Raw genomic sequence first — 18,396 nt, 5'->3', positions numbered from 1 at the left:
TAACATTGCAATTTTCTATTTGTAGCCTTGTAGGTTCAAAGTGCAATGAGATGACAAAGTAGCAAAATGTTTGAAAGAGCCTATATCATATACATATTCATTTGATAATGGGAAACAACTATAAGGATGTGTCTAGCTCCTTTTAGTATATCCAGAAGATGTTTTAATACAGAATTTCTTGCAAGAAATGTTGCATGTCTTTTATTGTGTGTAAAAAAAATAATTCCAAGAGAGAAACAAGAGACCAAAAATGCCTTGGTAACAGTTGACTGTCTACTTGGTTTCCTAGTCCGTTTTCTGCAACCACCCAAACTGCAAGTAATGTTCTTTAGATAACTATATATGAGAAACAGAAAGCTAAGATCAAAAATGGATAACAAGAAAGTATAGTTACCTTCCAGGCATACATTCCAAAGAAGGCTATTGTATCTGCCGACCAAACAACAGCAAAGGACTTCCAAAAGAATGGAATTATAACATTGATCAATGGGATGAGGAGAAACAGATAGTTGAGAGCTTCCTTCTCATTCTTTGAGCAGTCCCTAGCTCGTAGAGAAGGAATTGCTGCATAAATGGATTGTTGTGTTTATCAGAGAAGTTTTAGTGCTGATTGGCAATAGCATGTGATTTCAAATCCAAGTTACTAGATTGGTAGGTAAGTATAAACTTACTGAACATCCAAATGGACCACATTCCCATTAATCTCCAAATGTCAGGTTCGTTTGAAGGGAATATCAGATTGAAAGACAAAGCTCCTCCCAACAACATTGATACATAACCTTGAACCTCAAAAACAGTGTACAATGCAGTTCCAGGCACTGCAGGATTCTTTGTAGCCGTGGAAGCCCTTGGTGCAAAGGTAGCTGCTGTCTTCTGAGCTACCTGTAATATAACACACACACAAAAATAAAAAATAAAAAAAATAAAATAAAAAAAGAAAAGAATTTAGCATACAATATTCAAATTATAATTTGGCACTCTAAATTACCCACTACATTATACTTTCAAGTGCATAATCTCAAATCAGAAAATCAACTTGCAACATTAGACACTTGTCCAAATCCAGAATTCAGCAAGGAGGATGGACCTTTTCAATCTCCAAACTCAAAATTAGACACGTACCAATGCCCGCATGCAAAGTTTCAAACTTTGGGAATTCATCACTATTATACGCAAAAATCTTTAAGAAAGAAATATTTTTTACGAAATGGGCATCCTTAAAGAACTGTGTTTAGATATTAAATTAAAGGATGCGGGAAGTAACCTTTTTAAGCTCCTTGTCGATGGGAGCAGAAGAAGAAGTGGAAGTGGTAGTGGTAGTGGTTCCTTCGGTAGCATCGGATTCCAATTTGAGCTGCTCCTCTGAGAGTGGGGATTGGGATTCACCATCCAGTGTTTGTAAGCGTGTGTCTACCTCATCGGAAGTGGCACGTGCAGAGAGCGTGCCGCGGAGCAGAGAGTGCGGCTGCTGCTGAGGGAAGAAGGTGGTTCTGATGGTGGAATGGAACCTAGGAAGATTTGTATTCACATGGGGAAGGCCCGAAATGGTTGAAGGGGGTGAGAAGAGAGTGTTCATCGGAAAAATTTGACAAGATAAGAATTTGGTGGAGGTGGTGGAAGCTTGGCGGTGTTCCTACCCTTTTCTTTTACCCATTTAATTAACTCAATAAATTATTATCTTCGTTTTTATATTATGGATTTATAAGTAATAGTGTAATACTAATGTGATTTTAAACTATTATACTTGAGAAATGTTTTATGTAATCTGATGTTTGAATGACCAGTATGTAATTAAAAGATTAATATTTAATCAATTATGTTATATGTACAAATCTTTTTTTTTTTTTTTTACATAGTACATATTTTTTTGCATATAGTCTAAAAATTAATATAACAATAATCTTTTACATATAATTTAAAAAATTTTGCTATACATATTAGAACCTGCTGTTTTTTTTCCTATACCAAATTTTAATTTTTATCTAATAATTTTTTATTAAATTCTAATAATATTTGATGCTTTGAATGTATTTTGTTAGAGTCAATATTCTAAATTTTTTTTTGTATACTTAAATTTGTATGTTCATTAATTTTACAGAATATATATATAAAAAAAAGAAAAAGATGACAATGATGATAACAACCAGGAACAATCTAAAAAATTTAATATGGAGGAGTCGAATTTTAGATAATTTTTTTATTTCATAAAAATAATTAATATATAGTTATTAGAGTTAGTTTTTTAAAAAATTTATCAATATATATATATATATATAATTATAAATTTTTTTCATAATTTTATTTTTAATATGATAGTTATATAAAAAAATATAACAATATCAATAGTATATTATAAAATTATAAAATACCAATAATTTATAACGTATTTAGTTAAAAAATTACATATTTTATTAATTAAAATTAATTCTTTAAAAAATTTAAAAAAAATTATAAATTATTAATTATTTGAAAGACACAATACCCTTATAAAATATAAGATATAAGATATCTTTATAAAAAATTTTCTTTTAACAACGTAAATTTAAAAGAAAAATGAATATTTTTTACATTAAAAGAATATTTAAAGTACATAATGTGATTACCAAAATATATTATTACATAATGTAATAATATAAATGCTAAATATGTTAATATAAAAAAATAAATAATTTTATAAAAATAAATATAGAGATTATTATATAACAACTAATTTAAAAAAATATAAAGACTTGAGGCTATGATATTAAATTAGTTAAGTGAAAAATATTAGTAAATTAAAAAATTAAGACATAAATTTATTACATAATAAAAAAGAATACATATAAAACTACTAATAAATTATATATTTTTTTTAAACACATATCTCATATATAAATATAGTTTTTTAAAATTTTGGGGTCGAAGCCATTACTCGTCCTCTCTAAGTCCGTCTCTGATAACAAGTTAATAATTATGAAAGAGGAAAAAATAATAACGATGATAATCATAATAAAAAAAAGGAAAAAAATTCAAATCTAAAAAAGAAAAACAAAAGAAAAGAATGTAAAAAAAAAATACACATATATAACATATGATTTGATTGGATTTGGTTAAAAAAATAGTTACTTATTTAATATTTCTAATATTTAATATACCCATATATTAGATTTGAAAAATTTAGTTTGTAAAGATTAAATTACTATTTTTTTCATATGAAAATTTAGTATGTTAACAAATTTTAATATAAATAATGAAATTTAATTTCATACCCAAAAATAATTTACGTGTAATAAAAATACTCCTCAGTCAATATTTTAAACTCTCATGAGTAAGAATATTAATTTTTTATTTTCTATACATATAAAATCAAACATATTTATTCAGATATAAATTTATTGACATTTTGAATTATAACTAAAAATAGTAATTTTTCTATAAGCAAAATACCAAACATTATTCACTGATTTGCATTAAAACAAAACTATGATATAATAAATAGTAGCTAAGGTTTACATATAGTCGATATGTCCGAGTGGTTAAGGAGACAGACTTGAAATCTGTTGGGCTTCGCCCGCGCAGGTTCGAACCCTGTTGTCGACGGTTTTATTTTACCTTTTGATAAATTTCAGAACTATTCTTTAAATTCTAATAGCCCCACATTTGCACAATGTTTTATTTTATGTTTTATATATGATCTCTTAGCTTGGACCCATTATATTCAGATGTCTGCTATGGTGGGATATCAAACACGTTCTCAAATAACTAACACAACAAATACAACTCCATATTTCTCTATCCTTCATATAAAAAAATGGACCCTATTATTGCAACCATTTTTATATTATATTAAATTTATGAGCACAAGGCACACGAGTTATGAAAACCAAGCAGAGTTTTGGGTTCTCTATAGCCTTTGTGTACTTCAATCATGCTTCTTCATTAATCATTAATGGTCCTCTTTACCAATTATGTAGCTTCATTAGCTGTAATTGTAGCCTTAATTCATAGACAAAAGCTCTGTCCATGATTCGGATAAGATAAGATCAATGAGCTAAAGTCATGAATGCTCTGCATAACATGGGTATCCAACTACCTCTCTTTCAAGTTTGAGACTTTCAGCTGGAAAAATAATAAGAGTAGTGCTAGAGAGTCAATGGCCTAAGCTTATAATGTGTACAATGAGCTAAATTTTTGGTTTATGAATAAAATGAACATCACCCATACTATCTAGAATAACGATCCGGATATTAGGGATAATAAACACCTCATGTCATAAAACCACTCATCCCAAAAACTTAAACTGATTTTGGGATTCACCAAGAATTCAATTGAATTCTTGACCTTTCGAATTTAGAACTCTAATACCATATCATGAACCCACTCATCCCAAAAGCAGCATAACCTGACAGGACAATGTAACACTAATGGTCATATATCTAATACTTCCTAAACCTCCATTGTACACATTGTACGCTTAAACCATTGACTCCTTATACTTTCTCAAATAATAATTATAATAATAGTAATAATAAAGGAGTAAATGCCCAAAATAGTCCCTCAAATTCAAATTGGTGTTCAATTCAGTCCTTTAATTTTCTAAATGACCAAATAAATCCCTAAAATTCAGAAACGTGCATCCCCGTTAGTCCCTCCCAGAATTGCCGTCTTAACGTTGCTGATGTGGAACGTTAACTGCCATGTGGGCATTCTATTAAACGACGTCGTTTGAGTTGTGGGTGCCCTAAACCTGTAAAACGACGTCGTTTGAAATAACGTATTCTCCCCCTTTGAATAAACAATTGTTGTTGGTCCCCCCTTCCACTTCAACGTTTCCCACCAAAATTTCAGAAAACCTTTCTCTTCTCCTACGTCCCTTCATTCTCCCATACTTCCCACTCAACATTTCATCGGCGAGGATCATCCTTAGCATCTGTTCTCTCCGGTCAGTGAAGAAGTCATCGACGAAACATCACCTTCGTACACTGCCGACGGTGAGAGGTAACAGTTCGACTTGATCATTCTCTTCCATTTTTTTGGTTTTCATTGAGGGTTGTTGATACTTATGTGTGAATGCGTTGTTGTATATGTAAGGGAGTGGTTTAGAATGTTGTGGTTGTTGATGGCGCAAATGTTAGGGTTTAGGGTTTCTAATATGAAACTTGTAACCACATAAATCATAATCTTGTTTAAGTTATAGTCAGTAGGAAGTAAATATATGCATCCTTATTACAAATATAGTTTGATTTCTAGTTCTTTGCAATATGGCTGTTTTGCGACAAAATGAATAATCCTGTCTGTTTTGTGCATTGTGCTGTAAACTTCAGATGCCTGATCGATTGAGACTTGTTTTCCACCATGGTGGAGCGTTTGAGACAGATCCTAGGGGAAATTTATCTACACTTCTGACTTGTATGATGAATGGGTTGGAGTTGATGAAGACTATCTTGACGTGTTTGCGGTAACAGGTTATTATAAAGAGTTGGGGTATGATAAGGCTGAAGCATGTTGGTATCTGGAGCCTAAACATGTGTTGGAATTTGGTCTTAGGAGATTGAAAGTGGACCAGGACCTTGTTGATATGATCAAGCACTGCCATGAGAATAACAACGTCATCCACATCTATTTTGAGCACGGAACTTCGATTCCTGAGATAATTGATGTAATGAATTTGTCTGAGGAGGATGGTGCTATAGGCCAGAAGGTCGGAATGGAAGGCATGGAAGAAGATATAGTAGAAGGTGTTGAATCTGTGAAGAAAACCAGCACAATATTAAGTCAACTTGAAGAACCAGTTACCTTTATCCCAGTTGAACTGAAATCCACTGCACCAAGTCCACTGTCCACTACCCACTGCCCCATTTCCACTGCCCCCCAAGCCACTGCTTCCCAAGCCACTGCCCCCCAAGCCACTGCCCCCCATCCCACTGTGACACAGCCCGTTGCTCCGAAGCCCATTCCCCCCAACCCACTGCCTCCCAGCCCGGTGTGACACAGCCCGTTGCTCCCCAGCCCACTGCCCCCCAGCCCACTCCCTCGAAGCCCAGTACACGAAGTTCAACTGCCCTGAATTTTAATGGCGACAAATCATGTTCACAAGCGAAGTCTCCTAAATCTCTATCCCAACCAAATCCCATTACATCCAAACCTGTGTCTCAAAAAGTTTAGTCTCAACCCACTCCTTCAACCAAGAATGCACAAATTAAAAAAAACAGCGCATCAAAGAAACAATCCAAGCCTATTAACTTTAAATTCAACACGTCTACCAAAATGCCTAGAAGGTATATCACAAGATCACAAGGCTGGAGAAAACAAGCAAGCAAGGAGCCAGTTCAGTTGAATATTGATAGCTCATCTGATTCTTATGAGTCTGCAGAGGACAGTTTATACAAGCCACACATGCCACTTGACTCTCTCGACTCAAGCAGTGACAACAATGATGATGTTAGTCCTAGCAGTGATAGGAGAAAAAGGAAGACTGCCAGTGACAAAGACAAAGGCAAGAAAAAGGTTGTTAATGATGAAGATACTTCTCGTCCCCCATCAATGGATGCATCTGATTATGAAAAGGAGGTAGATGATGATGAGAACGAAGAAAACTTGCAATGTATGTACCGCATATTATAATTAATGTGCATATGTATTGATTTTATTCTGTTTCTGTTGGTGATGTAATGTATAAATTTGTATGGCAGTGTCTTTCTCTAATGATAGCTGGAAGTCTGATGAACTGAAGACTCCACCAGACTCTGAAGATGAAGCAGACCCAGCTGCGAATCCCATCTTCAATGATGCTGCCAAGTTTGGACATGTGAGATTAGAGCTAGGTATGGAGTTTACCACTAGGGATGCCTTTAAGAAAGGGGTTAGAAATTATACATTGCAAGAGGGTAGGGGTGTAAGGTACAAGAAAAATGATACTACTAGATGTAGGGTGGTATGCAAGAATGAAGATTGTCCCTGGATGGTGTTTTGTTCTTATAGCAAACTGAATGGATGTTGGCAGATTAAGACCTTTAATGATGATCATACATGTGAGAGAACTTTCAAGAATAGATGTGCAACTAGGTCTTGGGTAACTGACATACTTGTTAAGAAGGTTAGGAAGCTCCCAGCTTTTAGACACAGTGAGGTCTTTAATTACTTTAAAGCAAAAACTGGAATACAACTGTCTAGGACTACAATTACAAGAGCTTTGGGTGATGCAAGAAAAATAGTGAGGGGTGATGAAGCTGCTGAGTATGCTAAACTCAGAGATTATGCGGAGGAGCTGTTGAGATCTAATCCGGGCTCAATTGTCAAGTTAGGTGTTAGTCCAATGCCTAACGGAGAAGGTGTCTTCGAAAGGTGTTATGTGTGTTTGCATGGATGCAAGAAAGGTTTTGTGGGTGGCTGCAGACCCTTGATAGGACTTGATGGGGCTTTTTTGAAGACCTATTATGGAGGATGGCTGCTGTGCACCATGGGTCAGGATGCGAACAATCATGTGTATCCAATTGCATGGGCAATTGTTCATATTGAGAACAAAGACAACTGGAAGTGGTTCTTGGAGCTCTTGCAGGAAGACATTGGAGATCAGACAGAGCATGGTTGGTGCTTCATCTCTGATATGCAGAAGGTAACCTAACCTATATGCTTTAATTAGATGCACGATAAATTATTTGAAGGACCATTTTGGATTAATGAACCAAATTTGAAGGACTATTTTGGAGAATTGCAGAATTTAAGAATTTAAGAATTTCAGTATATGGTAACCTATATACTATTGTTATGGCAATTGCAGAATTTAAGAATCCTTAAGCGCATAAGTTCAAAATAGAACCTGTTTTTCAATTTATTATTATATATCTGGTAAAAATTAAGAATCTGTTATTTGCTCAGGTTTTTAGGTGACTACTTTGTTATCTTGTAGGGTTTAATCCCAGCATTGCGTGAAGTTATGCCAGGTGCGCATCACCGCTTCTGTGCGTGGCACCTTTGGCAAAACTTTCAGAAACAATGGAAGGACTCACACTTGAAGAGTTTGCTTTGGAAGTGTGTTAGAGCCATGACTGTCCAGGAATTCAACGGACATATGCAGTCTATAAAGAGGGTGAATGAGAAGGCGTGGGCATATTTAGACAAGTTTCCTAGGCAGGCATGGACCAGGGCTCACTACAAGGACTTTCCAAAGGTTGACAATGTCTGCAACAACATGTGTGAGGTGTTCAACGCTGCCACCAAACCATACAGATGTAAGCCCGTCTTGACTTTACTGGAGGAGGTTAGGAGGTATGCCATGACTAGTATGGCAAGGAACAAACTGAAACTCTCTAGCCATATGGGATACTTACCTCCGATTCAACAAAGTAGACTTGCAAAGGAAAGGCATTACAGCAGGTACTATACACCAATGTGGTCTGGAGATGCGGCTGAAGTGATGTTTGAAGTGCATGGTGAACCACATAATGTGGTGGTTGATTTGGGAAACCAAACATGTAGCTGCAGGTCTTGGCAGTTATCGGGTAAGTACTATTTTGTTTGATTGTTTTTATTTTTTTGTGTAATTGCACCGTAGTATACCTATCAAGACACTTAGTTACTCAAATTTTTTATGTGGTAGGTTACCTTGTCGTCATGCAATAGCTGCGATTTCAGTCATGAATGGTAGACCTGAGAATTATGTCCATGCATGGCTAACAATGGGCTCATACAACAAGACTTATGAGTACCATATCAACCCGGTAAGAGGCCAACAGTTGTGGGAAACATCAGAATACCTCCATTGCTTACCTCCTGTAAGGAGCAAACCCCGTGGCAGGCCATCACATTATGCAAGAAAAAAAGATCAACATGAGGCACCTGTTCGGGGGAGCCAAGAGCGCACAGCAACAAAATTGAAGAGAAAATATGGCAAATTCACATGCGGGACATGTGGGGATGTTGGTCACACAACAAGGAGTTGTAGAATATCAAAGAAACAAAAGGCTGATGAGCTAGCAGCTGCTGCACAGGCTGCTGAAGATGCTGCAGATAAGGGTGACACTGGTTCTAAAGGTAACAAAGGTGAGGTTGTTACTGAAGAATGTGAGGTTGGGCTGAAGGAGGACAATTGATACTCAAACAGAAGTTGCTGCTGAAGGGGGTCTAGATGAACAAGAACCTGCACTAAGGTATTGCTATTGATAAATCTGGAAACAAACAAATCCATATAATGACTCTTGTATTGTTGTTGTTGATATCATAGGCTGTAAAGACTACAAAGACTGCAAAGAAAGGCCATCTGAGAACTAAATGTGAGAGACGCATAGACAAACTCCCTGTCAAGAGGACAACTTCATCCACTGCTGCTACTGCTGCGGCTGCTCCACATCCAACTGAGATTTCAAGAGAGACTATTCAGGGAGCTAGTGCAGCAACCTCTGAAAAACTTGCCTCCTTCTTGAAATTTGTTCCAAATCCAGGATCCAACCCACCAAGGAAAACTGTCTAACCAGCACAAAGTGTGGTGGCTTTTTGAGTTCATGTTGTTGTAGCTGAATGTTATGCTTAAACAATTCTGCCTTTTTTTAATGTAACCTATCAAACTTGTATGTATGGCCTTTGAATGTTGTTATGGCCTATGATGCTTTGGGTTGTGATACTATGTTATGCACAATGTGCTTTAGCACAAACAACACTTGTTTCGGTATTAGTTATCTTAAATTAATGAAGTTTTTGGTTTAGTTCATGTTGTGATTTATCTCTTTCTGGTTTAGTTGAACACAATTTTTAGCAGAATAAGTGCAGCATCAAGAGTTGAACTCATGTCAAATTAGTGTTTCATTTCATTTCATTCCATCTTCATCAAGACATTACATACCACTTAAGAAATTTAAAATTTCATAACATTATCATCATTTGTTGAATATAAACCCAACAAACTAAAACCTAAACACACACCAAAAGTAACAACAAAAGCCAGCAGCATCATTGTCATCATCTTCACGGTCCTAACATCACTCTCCAAGGTTGTCATCCTCCAACTTAACTCATGCAAAACTTCTAGTGGAATGGGTGCTGCAGAAACTTGATCTTCACACCCATCAGCCCAGCGAAAAAAATTACAGTGAATTCCATACTGCAAAGTAAAAAATGCAGGTGAATCCAAACCAAACTCAAACCATAACATTTTCTTCACAGCCATAACCTTACCTCATAGTTCGGACAACCATAAAATGGTCTACCAGGATTTTCTGCCTTCATATTTCGCATTCCTTTGTTGCCATAAGGTCTGCCTGCGGCGTTGTTCCTACTTGAGCTACTTTGGCTTTTCTCGCCACCACCCATCATCACTCACACAGACAAGAAATCAATTTGGGTTTTACGGCGAAGAAGAGATGTCGAACAGAAGAGAAGGAGAGTCGGAGAAGAGATGCAGAATCGAAGAAGACAAGAAAATTAGGGTTTTATAATTGCAATGGACTAATTTGGGTAATATTAGGCAATTCCAGATACTAATTTGAAACAAATTCAACCTTGGCACACATCAGCTCCAGCTGGAACGCCCACATGGCAGTTAACGTTCCACATCAGCAACGTTAAGACGGCAATTCTGGGAGGGACTAACAGGGACGCACGTTTCTGAATTTTAGGGATTTATTTGGTCATTTAAAAAATTAAAGGACTGAATTGAACACCAATTTGAATTTGAGAGACCATTTTGGGTATTTACTCAATAATAAAGTGACAGTTTTATTTGGCAATTGACATGGAAATTATTCCCTTTCAGAACAATCATTGAGTGTAATTCTATTCTAATAATTGTGGATGACAATATTCTATTCTAATAAAGTGCTACTTTCAATCATTTTGAAACTCAAGTTCTTAAGGTTCGAAAATTGTACTGTCCTTGGCTAAAACAATCTAATTAACCTGTTCATTCGTTATTTATTTCATATTTATTTCTTAGCGTTGTTGTGAATTAAAATTAACTTGGCAACTCCCCCCCCCCCCCTTTAAATTCTGTCACTATCATAAGAATATGCAGAATTATTATCTCCCATAACTGGTTATTATTAATAATGGTGTAATGAAACTATATGAAAGGAACACCCAACGACCTGAGTAATTAAAATATGATATCCCAGTATGTGACAATCAAGAAGGAATAAAAAGCTTGTCAATAAGTATATATCTTTCTGGGCTGTTAACACCAAATTTATGCAATTGGCATCTATTTGATACATCAAATCCAAGTAGCCCCACGTATTGATCTACAGCAATAAACATACACTTCTCATCTAGTGTCTCTTTATTTATGGATCATCATTAACTATTCGTGGATAATAGGGACATTATTTCCTTTAAATTAATTAATTAATTACCAATTTCCAATTATGTTATTCAGGCTGACATACATACTCATCAGCCTGTTGGGCTCTGATTCATTGCTCCTTTTTTTTCCACAATTGTTTCTACATAAAGTGACAATTACATTATCAAAATAAATATATTAATAAATAGGTGAAAATATATGTCACATTTTACGTATGACCTGTTCTTGTTATAATAATACTGGCTAGTGGTATTATTTTCACTCGTTTAATTTTAAGGTTTTCGTTACATCACCTACAAGTCAAACAATTGAGTATGACAATAACATGGTTGAATGAAACAATTTCATATAATTATTGGATTAAGTCTCATTATTATTAGATTATTGTATTATACATTTATACTTTTCAATAATATTGCCAATTGTCACGTTCTAGACGGGAAATTGTGAATGTTTATACTGTACTAATAGGTATATCATCATATTCATATATACGGCTATGTATGCCAAGAAAATCATATCAATCAGTACATAAAATGATTAAAAAGGGGGATTAAATATTATATTGCCAAAATAAAAAACAATAAGAGGCATATCTTATCTTATTTATTGTGCATATCTAATAATATGTATTTTAATATATTGAGAGAAAACTAGTAATTATTTTAATAATTATGTAAGGTGTGTATTAACATTAGTTATCAAAATCCATCATCACTATATATACACATTAAAATAAGTTAAAGTATATATATATTTATTTATTTTTGTATTCAAATATGGCAATTATTTAAATGAAAATAGTAAAAATATCTTTTTATAAAAATGTTTTGTTAAAAAATATGACTCATTTACTTAGCAACATTTTAAATAAAAATAATATTTTTATAACATATCAAAATCTAACCATATAATCCATCATCCAAAGATTAAAAAAATATATTTTTATATAAAGATAATTATAAAATTTTCATAATAATATCTAGCTACCTTCTAATATATGGTAATTGATTTTAACATGTATATAATATTTTTGTTATTCTAATTAATAGTGATCTAGACTCATCAGTCATCAATGAACTTCAACTAATTGATGAATGAGTTAAATCTTAACATTCAACTCGCATATAGATATTATCTACATCTACATATGAAAATAATATTGTAATAACATCGAGAGTAATGTAACCTTTCAATGTTAATTATTGAAATAATAATCATAAATTTATGATTGCATTGGCATTATATTTAGGGAAATTCTACATAGGTAGTGCAGATCAGCAGATGGTTTTGTGTTTTGAGAAGATGTAGAATTTGGATGAGGGTTCCTAGGCCACCCACCACATTACAATTTACAAGTCACGTTGAATGGGAATTTTCATTTCATTTCATGTCATGGGAGATGGGTACGCCGGGTTTCAAGTGACGTGGCGTTCCAAACAAGAATCTCACTGGTCAATACTCAATCAAGAGCAAATCAGAGTTGTTGCCCAATTTATTTTATTATAATAATCGTACTAACTACTGCTATTTGCTTCGCTTCATTCACTATTCTACTATCTTAATAAAAAAAAACACTTAATTATAACATTTTTAGTATTAATAAAATTAAAACGAGTTATAATTCAAATAATATAGTTTCTTCTTTCTCACTTTCGAATCTTACTTTTAACTTAAAAAAAAAAACTAGAAGTAATGAAAACAAAAAAAAGAGTATTGGTGCTGAAGTGAAAATGCACTATGAGGAGTTGAATAAGAGCATAAATAATGTCCTTGTAAGTTGTTACCTGAGTTGAAGGGTAAAGGACAGGGGAGCATCCAATAAACAACCATCTTTTCTTTATTTCTTTCTGGATCGGAGCAGTTGGAGTCTGATAGTGGCAACCGCAATAATATGCCATGCCAAATTTATGTTCTTTCATTTTCCTTTTGTTTCTCTTCTTAATAGTGGAATCTCCCAATTGACCCTACCAAATGCTATGGACTAAAAGGGGCAATGTCAATCCCCTTCACCAACTTTTTACTATTACTTAATAATACAACCTAAATTAATATCAAATTCACAAACAAAAAGTATTCAATCAATAATTAAATATCAAATAAATTTAGTTAGAGAATAAAATAATCTGTTCAAATGAATCATGTTTCTAAGATAATTACTCACCTAAAAATCTTTTTATATGAAAATAATAATTAATATATTAATATATATTATGTTAAATAATTTAAACAAATATATCAAATTATCTAAAATATATTTTTTTAAATATTAGATGTACATCAAAATATCAATATAAATAGATATGTATTTTAATTTATTTTTAATATATATTTTATATTAATATATTTGTTTAAATTATTTGTATAGAGTGCCACGTGTCAAAAGCTCATTTTCCAGGAAAGACACCCACCCTTCATGAGTCGACCGGAGCCTAAAGACAACACAACTAGATAGCACCATATCTATATTCTAATCTAATCTAAACTATGACATATATAATATTATAATCCATTATTATTTTCAATTGTGTAGGTATATTTTAAAATTAACTATTAAAATATTAAATATATATTAAAAATAAATTATAATATTTATAAAAAATGTTAGAAATTTATTAATAAAATTTATTGATTTTGATTATTATTTAGATATTAATATTTAAAAATGTAAGATAAAATATATTATTAAATTATTAAACTAAAAAAATTAAATTAATAACTAATTAATAATAAAAAATAATAAATTATGATCGTCTTTAATATTTCTTATATTTATATATAAATATATAACTATTGAGTTTAGATTTTTAGTAAATAATTTTAATGTACAAATAAATTTTCTATTATTTTTCCTTCCATAATTGTACTACTTATCCGATGATGAGAAAAAAATGCCAACACAGAGAAACTTGAAAAGCAGAGGAAGTGGATGTTATTCTCCAAGCAAGCAATCAAAACATGATCAAGCTCCTCTGCCGTCTCTGTTCGCACCTCCGGTGGCCAAAACGGTGTCGTTTCCGCAAATCGAACCGAAACAAAAGCACCCTAACCACCAGCACTTGTTCATCAGCATTGGTTCACCCAAACAAGAAACCGCAGAAACCAATCCGCGTAGCAACCTTCAACGCCGCACTCTTCTCCATGGCACAAGCGGTCCCCACCAACAACGACGAAGAACAAAACGCGCGCTGTGATCTCAAACCCAAAAGCATTCTCAAGCACTCTCCTCTTCACCCAATAACTTCGGTTGTTCCACCACCGGAACGTCAATCGAAGCTGAGAGTTTCCATCAACCTACCAGATAACGAGATTTCGCTTCTGAGAAGCAGACAATCGAGCTTCTCGGAGCACGAGAGAGAAGGAGGAGGGTCTTCTTGGCGATGGAGAAGCGTGGTGATGAGACAGTGCAACAGCTTCTCCGGCGTGGAAGGGAATGATGTGTACGGAATAAAGAGCCGGAAGACGGTGCTGGAGGTTCTGAGGGAGTTGGACGCTGACGTTTTGGCTTTGCAGGATGTGAAGGCGGACGAACAAAACGACATGAAGCCATTGTCGGATTTGGCCAAAGCTTTGGGCATGAACTACGTCTTTGCTGATAGCTGGGCTCCTGAATACGGCAACGCCGTTTTGTCCAGGTGGCCCATCAAACGATCCAACGTCCAGAAGCTCTTCGACCACACCGATTTCAGGTTAGTTCACAAAATCTTACAGCATAATATTTTTAAAAAATGTTATTTACACGTTAAAATTAAATTAGCTAATAATAAATTTATGTATAAATAAATATATAAATTAATTTATTTTTAATATATATTTTATATTAATAATTAATTTTAATGATTAATTTTGACGTGCGTATATTATAATTAAATATTTTTTAAAGTAAAAACAAAAAATTAAATAGAATAATACATATATTTATATATGTACATAATAATTATTTTTTAACGATTTAAATATAAGACAAAAATAAAAAAAATTGTTGGATCACTTAAAATTTCTCATATATATATATATTTGTTGTGCGCCTTTTTACGGTTTCTTAGCTTGAGTGTACTTCGTTGAAGCTTCTTCATGGCCCTGTGCCATATCTAAGCAAAGCGGAGAAGGAGAAAAAAAGTTAGGGTCACTTATCTTTTTTCCCATAAAAGTATCCAATCATAGAATCTATAAAAAGAAAATAATAATAAAAGGCAACTAGAAGTAGATGGTGATTATTTTGTTTTTCTAATTTTCGTAGTAATGTGATGGTTTTCGAATGATCTAACTCGGGAAAGTGTTAACGTGTTCCCAATGATAGCTGTATGCAGCGAGGCATGGATGGATCCCACACCTAACCCTTAAGCAACTGTGTCTTCTTCTTCTCCCTCTCTCTCTCTCTACACTTGTTTCTTTTCCACGCCTTTTAGATATTTTAATTTTGTTTTCCGCTATTCTCAACATTCTTGTGAACACATTTATAGGTACAATAATTTATTACCAACACTTTTTAGACCGATTCAGTGCTTATTTTATTTTTTCCCCTCCGTACCACAATTTTGGGTTGGTTCTGGCTAATGAGCGCTGTCTGATTCCTTCACATTATTGTAACCACTTCTCAATTAATCAACTGCCATCCTGATTGTTGTTAAAAGATTAGTTTGCTAATAAGACAGCCTCAAGAATTAATAATTATCCTATGGCATTAAAAAAATTGGTCCTATTTGATAAACTCACTCAAAGTGAGGATTAACTTATTAGTTACATGCTACTTTGAAGGCTAAAATAATCATAAGTATAATTACAGAGTTAATTTTTTTCAGCTATTATCAACTAATCTTTTTAAAATAATTTTTGTATCTTAAATTCTATTCTGAATTTTATATTTTAAGACCGAAATTCTAATTATAAATCCTCCACTAAAAGTCAATGAACTATAACTCAAATAACATAATCTCTTCATATTCACCTAAAGGTCTCGGATTCGAGTCTAACTCCTATCTTTAGGGAAAAAATAAATCCTCCACTAAATAGTTTAAAGTTAAAAAAATAATTTCATAATTAAAATTTTTTTAATGTTAATTAATAAATTTTTTTTCCTATACTTATTCTCATTTTTCCACAAACAATGCTGCCTCACTACAAGGAGCATAATTTAGTTTGGCAATGAAGGGTGCCATTTGAAGAAGTAGGTAGATATCGACCTTGCCTAATCTTAAAGAAGAGTAAGAATATTACAAACTCTTCTTGCTATAATTGAAGCAAGAAACTTGTCTTACTTCACTCCAAAGCCAGCTTCTTGGCATTGAGCATTGACCATCTACTAGAGAATATGATCATGGGAATATTAGTGGAAATGATTAAACAAAATACAACAACAAAAGACTCTGAATTCTGGTGGGTTAGAAATAGATTAGATTAGAGAATATGATTGAGCAACAAGTGCGAATGTGACTAATTTTGTTGGCAACAGGAATGTTCTGAAGGCCACTATCGATGTACCTGAAGCTGGTGAAATGAACTTTTACTGCACCCATCTTGATCATCTTGATGAGAATTGGAGGATGAAGCAGATTAATGCAATAATCCAGTCTAATAATGATGAGCCTCACATCTTAGCTGGAGGGCTTAACTCACTTGATGAATCAGATTACTCACAAGAAAGATGGACTGATATTGTTAAGGTATATTTTTATACATAAGCTTTAAAGTTTTAACCATAGTCAAATGTAAATATGAGAAATTAAAATGGGGTTAATGTGCAAATTGGCCTCCTAATAAATCACACGATAGTCAAATTAGTCATTAAAACATTCCATAAATCAATTTAGTTTACATCCAAAGGGATTATAATTGGAGATATCATTGTTTCTATTACAGAAGTTATAGAAAATGACCTATTTTAGAATGTGATTTGAAGATTGATTTACGTAATTGGAAGTAACTGAAAAGATTTACAGCGAAACCTAGAAATCGATCACTGATTCAATCCGAATAACTCCAGAGGACATACCTCAACAGAAAACTAAGAGTAATGATACAAACTTAAGTCAAGTTAGTCCTATGTATGAATTGATATTATTTTTTCCCTTTGTTTTGTTTTTCAGTACTATGAAGAGATTGGAAAACCAACACCAAAGGTTGAAGTGATGAAATATCTAAAGAGTAAGCACTACACGGATGCTAAGGACTATTCAGGGGAATGTGAGTCTGTAGTGATGATTGCCAAAGGACAAAGTAAAACAAGAATACCTTAAGCTTTTAATTATGTGACACACATTTCATCAATTTTGAAAACTCTTTAATCCTCAAAATTATAATGCAGGTGTGCAAGGGACATGTAAGTATGGAACAAGGGTAGATTACATATTATCATCATCAGATTCAACATATAAGTTCGTAGCAGGGTCCTATCTTGTGCTTTCTTCCAAAGGGACTTCAGATCATCACATAGTCAAAGTTGATGTGGTTAAAGAAAATAATAGCATTCTAAACAGTAGTCCTCTTCAAGAAGAAAATAATAATGTAACAAAGAAGCAGCAGAGAATGAAAACACAGCCAAGTCCATCAACTTGTATATGGAACAAAAACACATACGGGAGAGATATTGATTGAGTTTCTTATTTATCTTTTTCTTCTCTTTTAATTTGCTTACATTAATTGCTGAATTTAACTATAGTTTCGAAGATGGGGCAGTTCAGTTAGTTTTAATTTGTTCATGCTTCCTAATCCTCTAATCATATGTGTTCTGTATAAATCTGTGTTTCCTAAAAGACAAAAAAGATTTACAAGATTATTGAGAGGCAAAATGTTATGTCTTACACATTTTTCCTTTGTTATTTCTTGTTGGAGTTGTATAGCTTTTGGATTTTGATTTGTGAACTCAAACAACCATTATTTATTTATTTCTTTTGTTAATAAGCGTCGCATTGCTTTCATAACATAATATACAAATGGGGAATAGTAGAAGGCTAATATTTTTAGTGTAAAAAGAAAAAAAGAAAGTTGATTAATGTTAATTCAAATATAAGGTAAAAACTAAAAACAAAAAATATATTGATTAGTAGAATGAAAATATCTAAAGAATCTTTTGATAGAACATAGGTTATAGTCAAAGAAGTCACAAAACTTGGTACTTGCATTAC

General features: G+C 33.3%; 3 protein-coding genes and 1 non-coding gene across 4 annotated transcripts; 3 read left to right on the top strand and 1 right to left on the bottom strand.

Annotated features, from left to right (window-relative positions):
• Positions 1-59: 59 nt before the first annotated feature.
• Positions 60-1,672, bottom strand: LOC130936027 (protein RESISTANCE TO PHYTOPHTHORA 1, chloroplastic). The gene is made up of 4 exons (XM_057865998.1): positions 1,265-1,672; positions 672-882; positions 395-564; positions 60-312 (listed from the first exon to the last, which is right to left on the bottom strand). Exons 1-4 carry the CDS (start codon positions 1,574-1,576, stop codon positions 286-288), a joined length of 720 nt encoding a protein of 239 aa, XP_057721981.1. The 5' UTR covers positions 1,577-1,672; the 3' UTR covers positions 60-285.
• Positions 1,673-3,497: 1,825 nt separating this feature from the next.
• TRNAS-UGA (transfer RNA serine (anticodon UGA)) lies at positions 3,498-3,579 on the top strand. The gene has a single exon. It is a non-coding gene; the product is annotated as a tRNA-Ser (tRNA).
• A 2,667-nt stretch (positions 3,580-6,246) lies between these two features.
• LOC130933765 (uncharacterized) lies at positions 6,247-9,448 on the top strand. Its single transcript, XM_057863380.1, has 5 exons — positions 6,247-6,583; positions 6,672-7,594; positions 7,889-8,480; positions 8,602-9,047; positions 9,203-9,448. The coding sequence occupies exons 1-5, from the start codon at positions 6,247-6,249 to the stop codon at positions 9,446-9,448; spliced, it is 2,544 nt and encodes an 847-aa protein (XP_057719363.1).
• Positions 9,449-14,132: 4,684 nt separating this feature from the next.
• On the top strand, positions 14,133-18,060 carry LOC130932918 (uncharacterized). The gene is made up of 4 exons (XM_057862378.1): positions 14,133-14,961; positions 16,725-16,935; positions 17,359-17,488; positions 17,577-18,060. Exons 1-4 carry the CDS (start codon positions 14,231-14,233, stop codon positions 17,864-17,866), a joined length of 1,362 nt encoding a protein of 453 aa, XP_057718361.1. The 5' UTR covers positions 14,133-14,230; the 3' UTR covers positions 17,867-18,060.
• Positions 18,061-18,396: the final 336 nt, after the last annotated feature.

This window comes from Arachis stenosperma, chromosome 6, assembly GCF_014773155.1.
Source record: "Arachis stenosperma cultivar V10309 chromosome 6, arast.V10309.gnm1.PFL2, whole genome shotgun sequence".
NCBI lineage: Eukaryota > Viridiplantae > Streptophyta > Magnoliopsida > Fabales > Fabaceae > Arachis > Arachis stenosperma.
This window is presented reverse-complemented; position numbering and strand designations above follow the sequence as displayed.

What these genes read in the sequence shown, in the direction of transcription:
- LOC130933765 (XM_057863380.1), top strand. Translation starts at nt 6,247, where the DNA reads ATGCCTAGAAGGTATATCACAAGATCACAAGGCTGGAGAAAACAAGCA. An exon ending in TCATCTCTGATATGCAGAAG is followed by an intron (nt 7,595 to 7,888) that starts GTAACCTAACCT and finishes GTTATCTTGTAG; the next exon opens with GGTTTAATCCCAGCATTGCG. An exon ending in TTGTTACTGAAGAATGTGAG is followed by an intron (nt 9,048 to 9,202) that starts GTTGGGCTGAAG and finishes TTGATATCATAG; the next exon opens with GCTGTAAAGACTACAAAGAC.
- LOC130936027 (XM_057865998.1), bottom strand. Translation starts at nt 1,576, where the DNA reads ATGAACACTCTCTTCTCACCCCCTTCAACCATTTCGGGCCTTCCCCAT. An exon ending in TCGACAAGGAGCTTAAAAAG is followed by an intron (nt 883 to 1,264) that starts GTTACTTCCCGC and finishes GTTATATTACAG; the next exon opens with GTAGCTCAGAAGACAGCAGC. An exon ending in GTGGTCCATTTGGATGTTCA is followed by an intron (nt 565 to 671) that starts GTAAGTTTATAC and finishes CCATTTATGCAG; the next exon opens with CAATTCCTTCTCTACGAGCT.
- LOC130932918 (XM_057862378.1), top strand. Translation starts at nt 14,231, where the DNA reads ATGATCAAGCTCCTCTGCCGTCTCTGTTCGCACCTCCGGTGGCCAAAA. An exon ending in GATGGACTGATATTGTTAAG is followed by an intron (nt 16,936 to 17,358) that starts GTATATTTTTAT and finishes TTTGTTTTTCAG; the next exon opens with TACTATGAAGAGATTGGAAA. An exon ending in GATGATTGCCAAAGGACAAA is followed by an intron (nt 17,489 to 17,576) that starts GTAAAACAAGAA and finishes ATTATAATGCAG; the next exon opens with GTGTGCAAGGGACATGTAAG.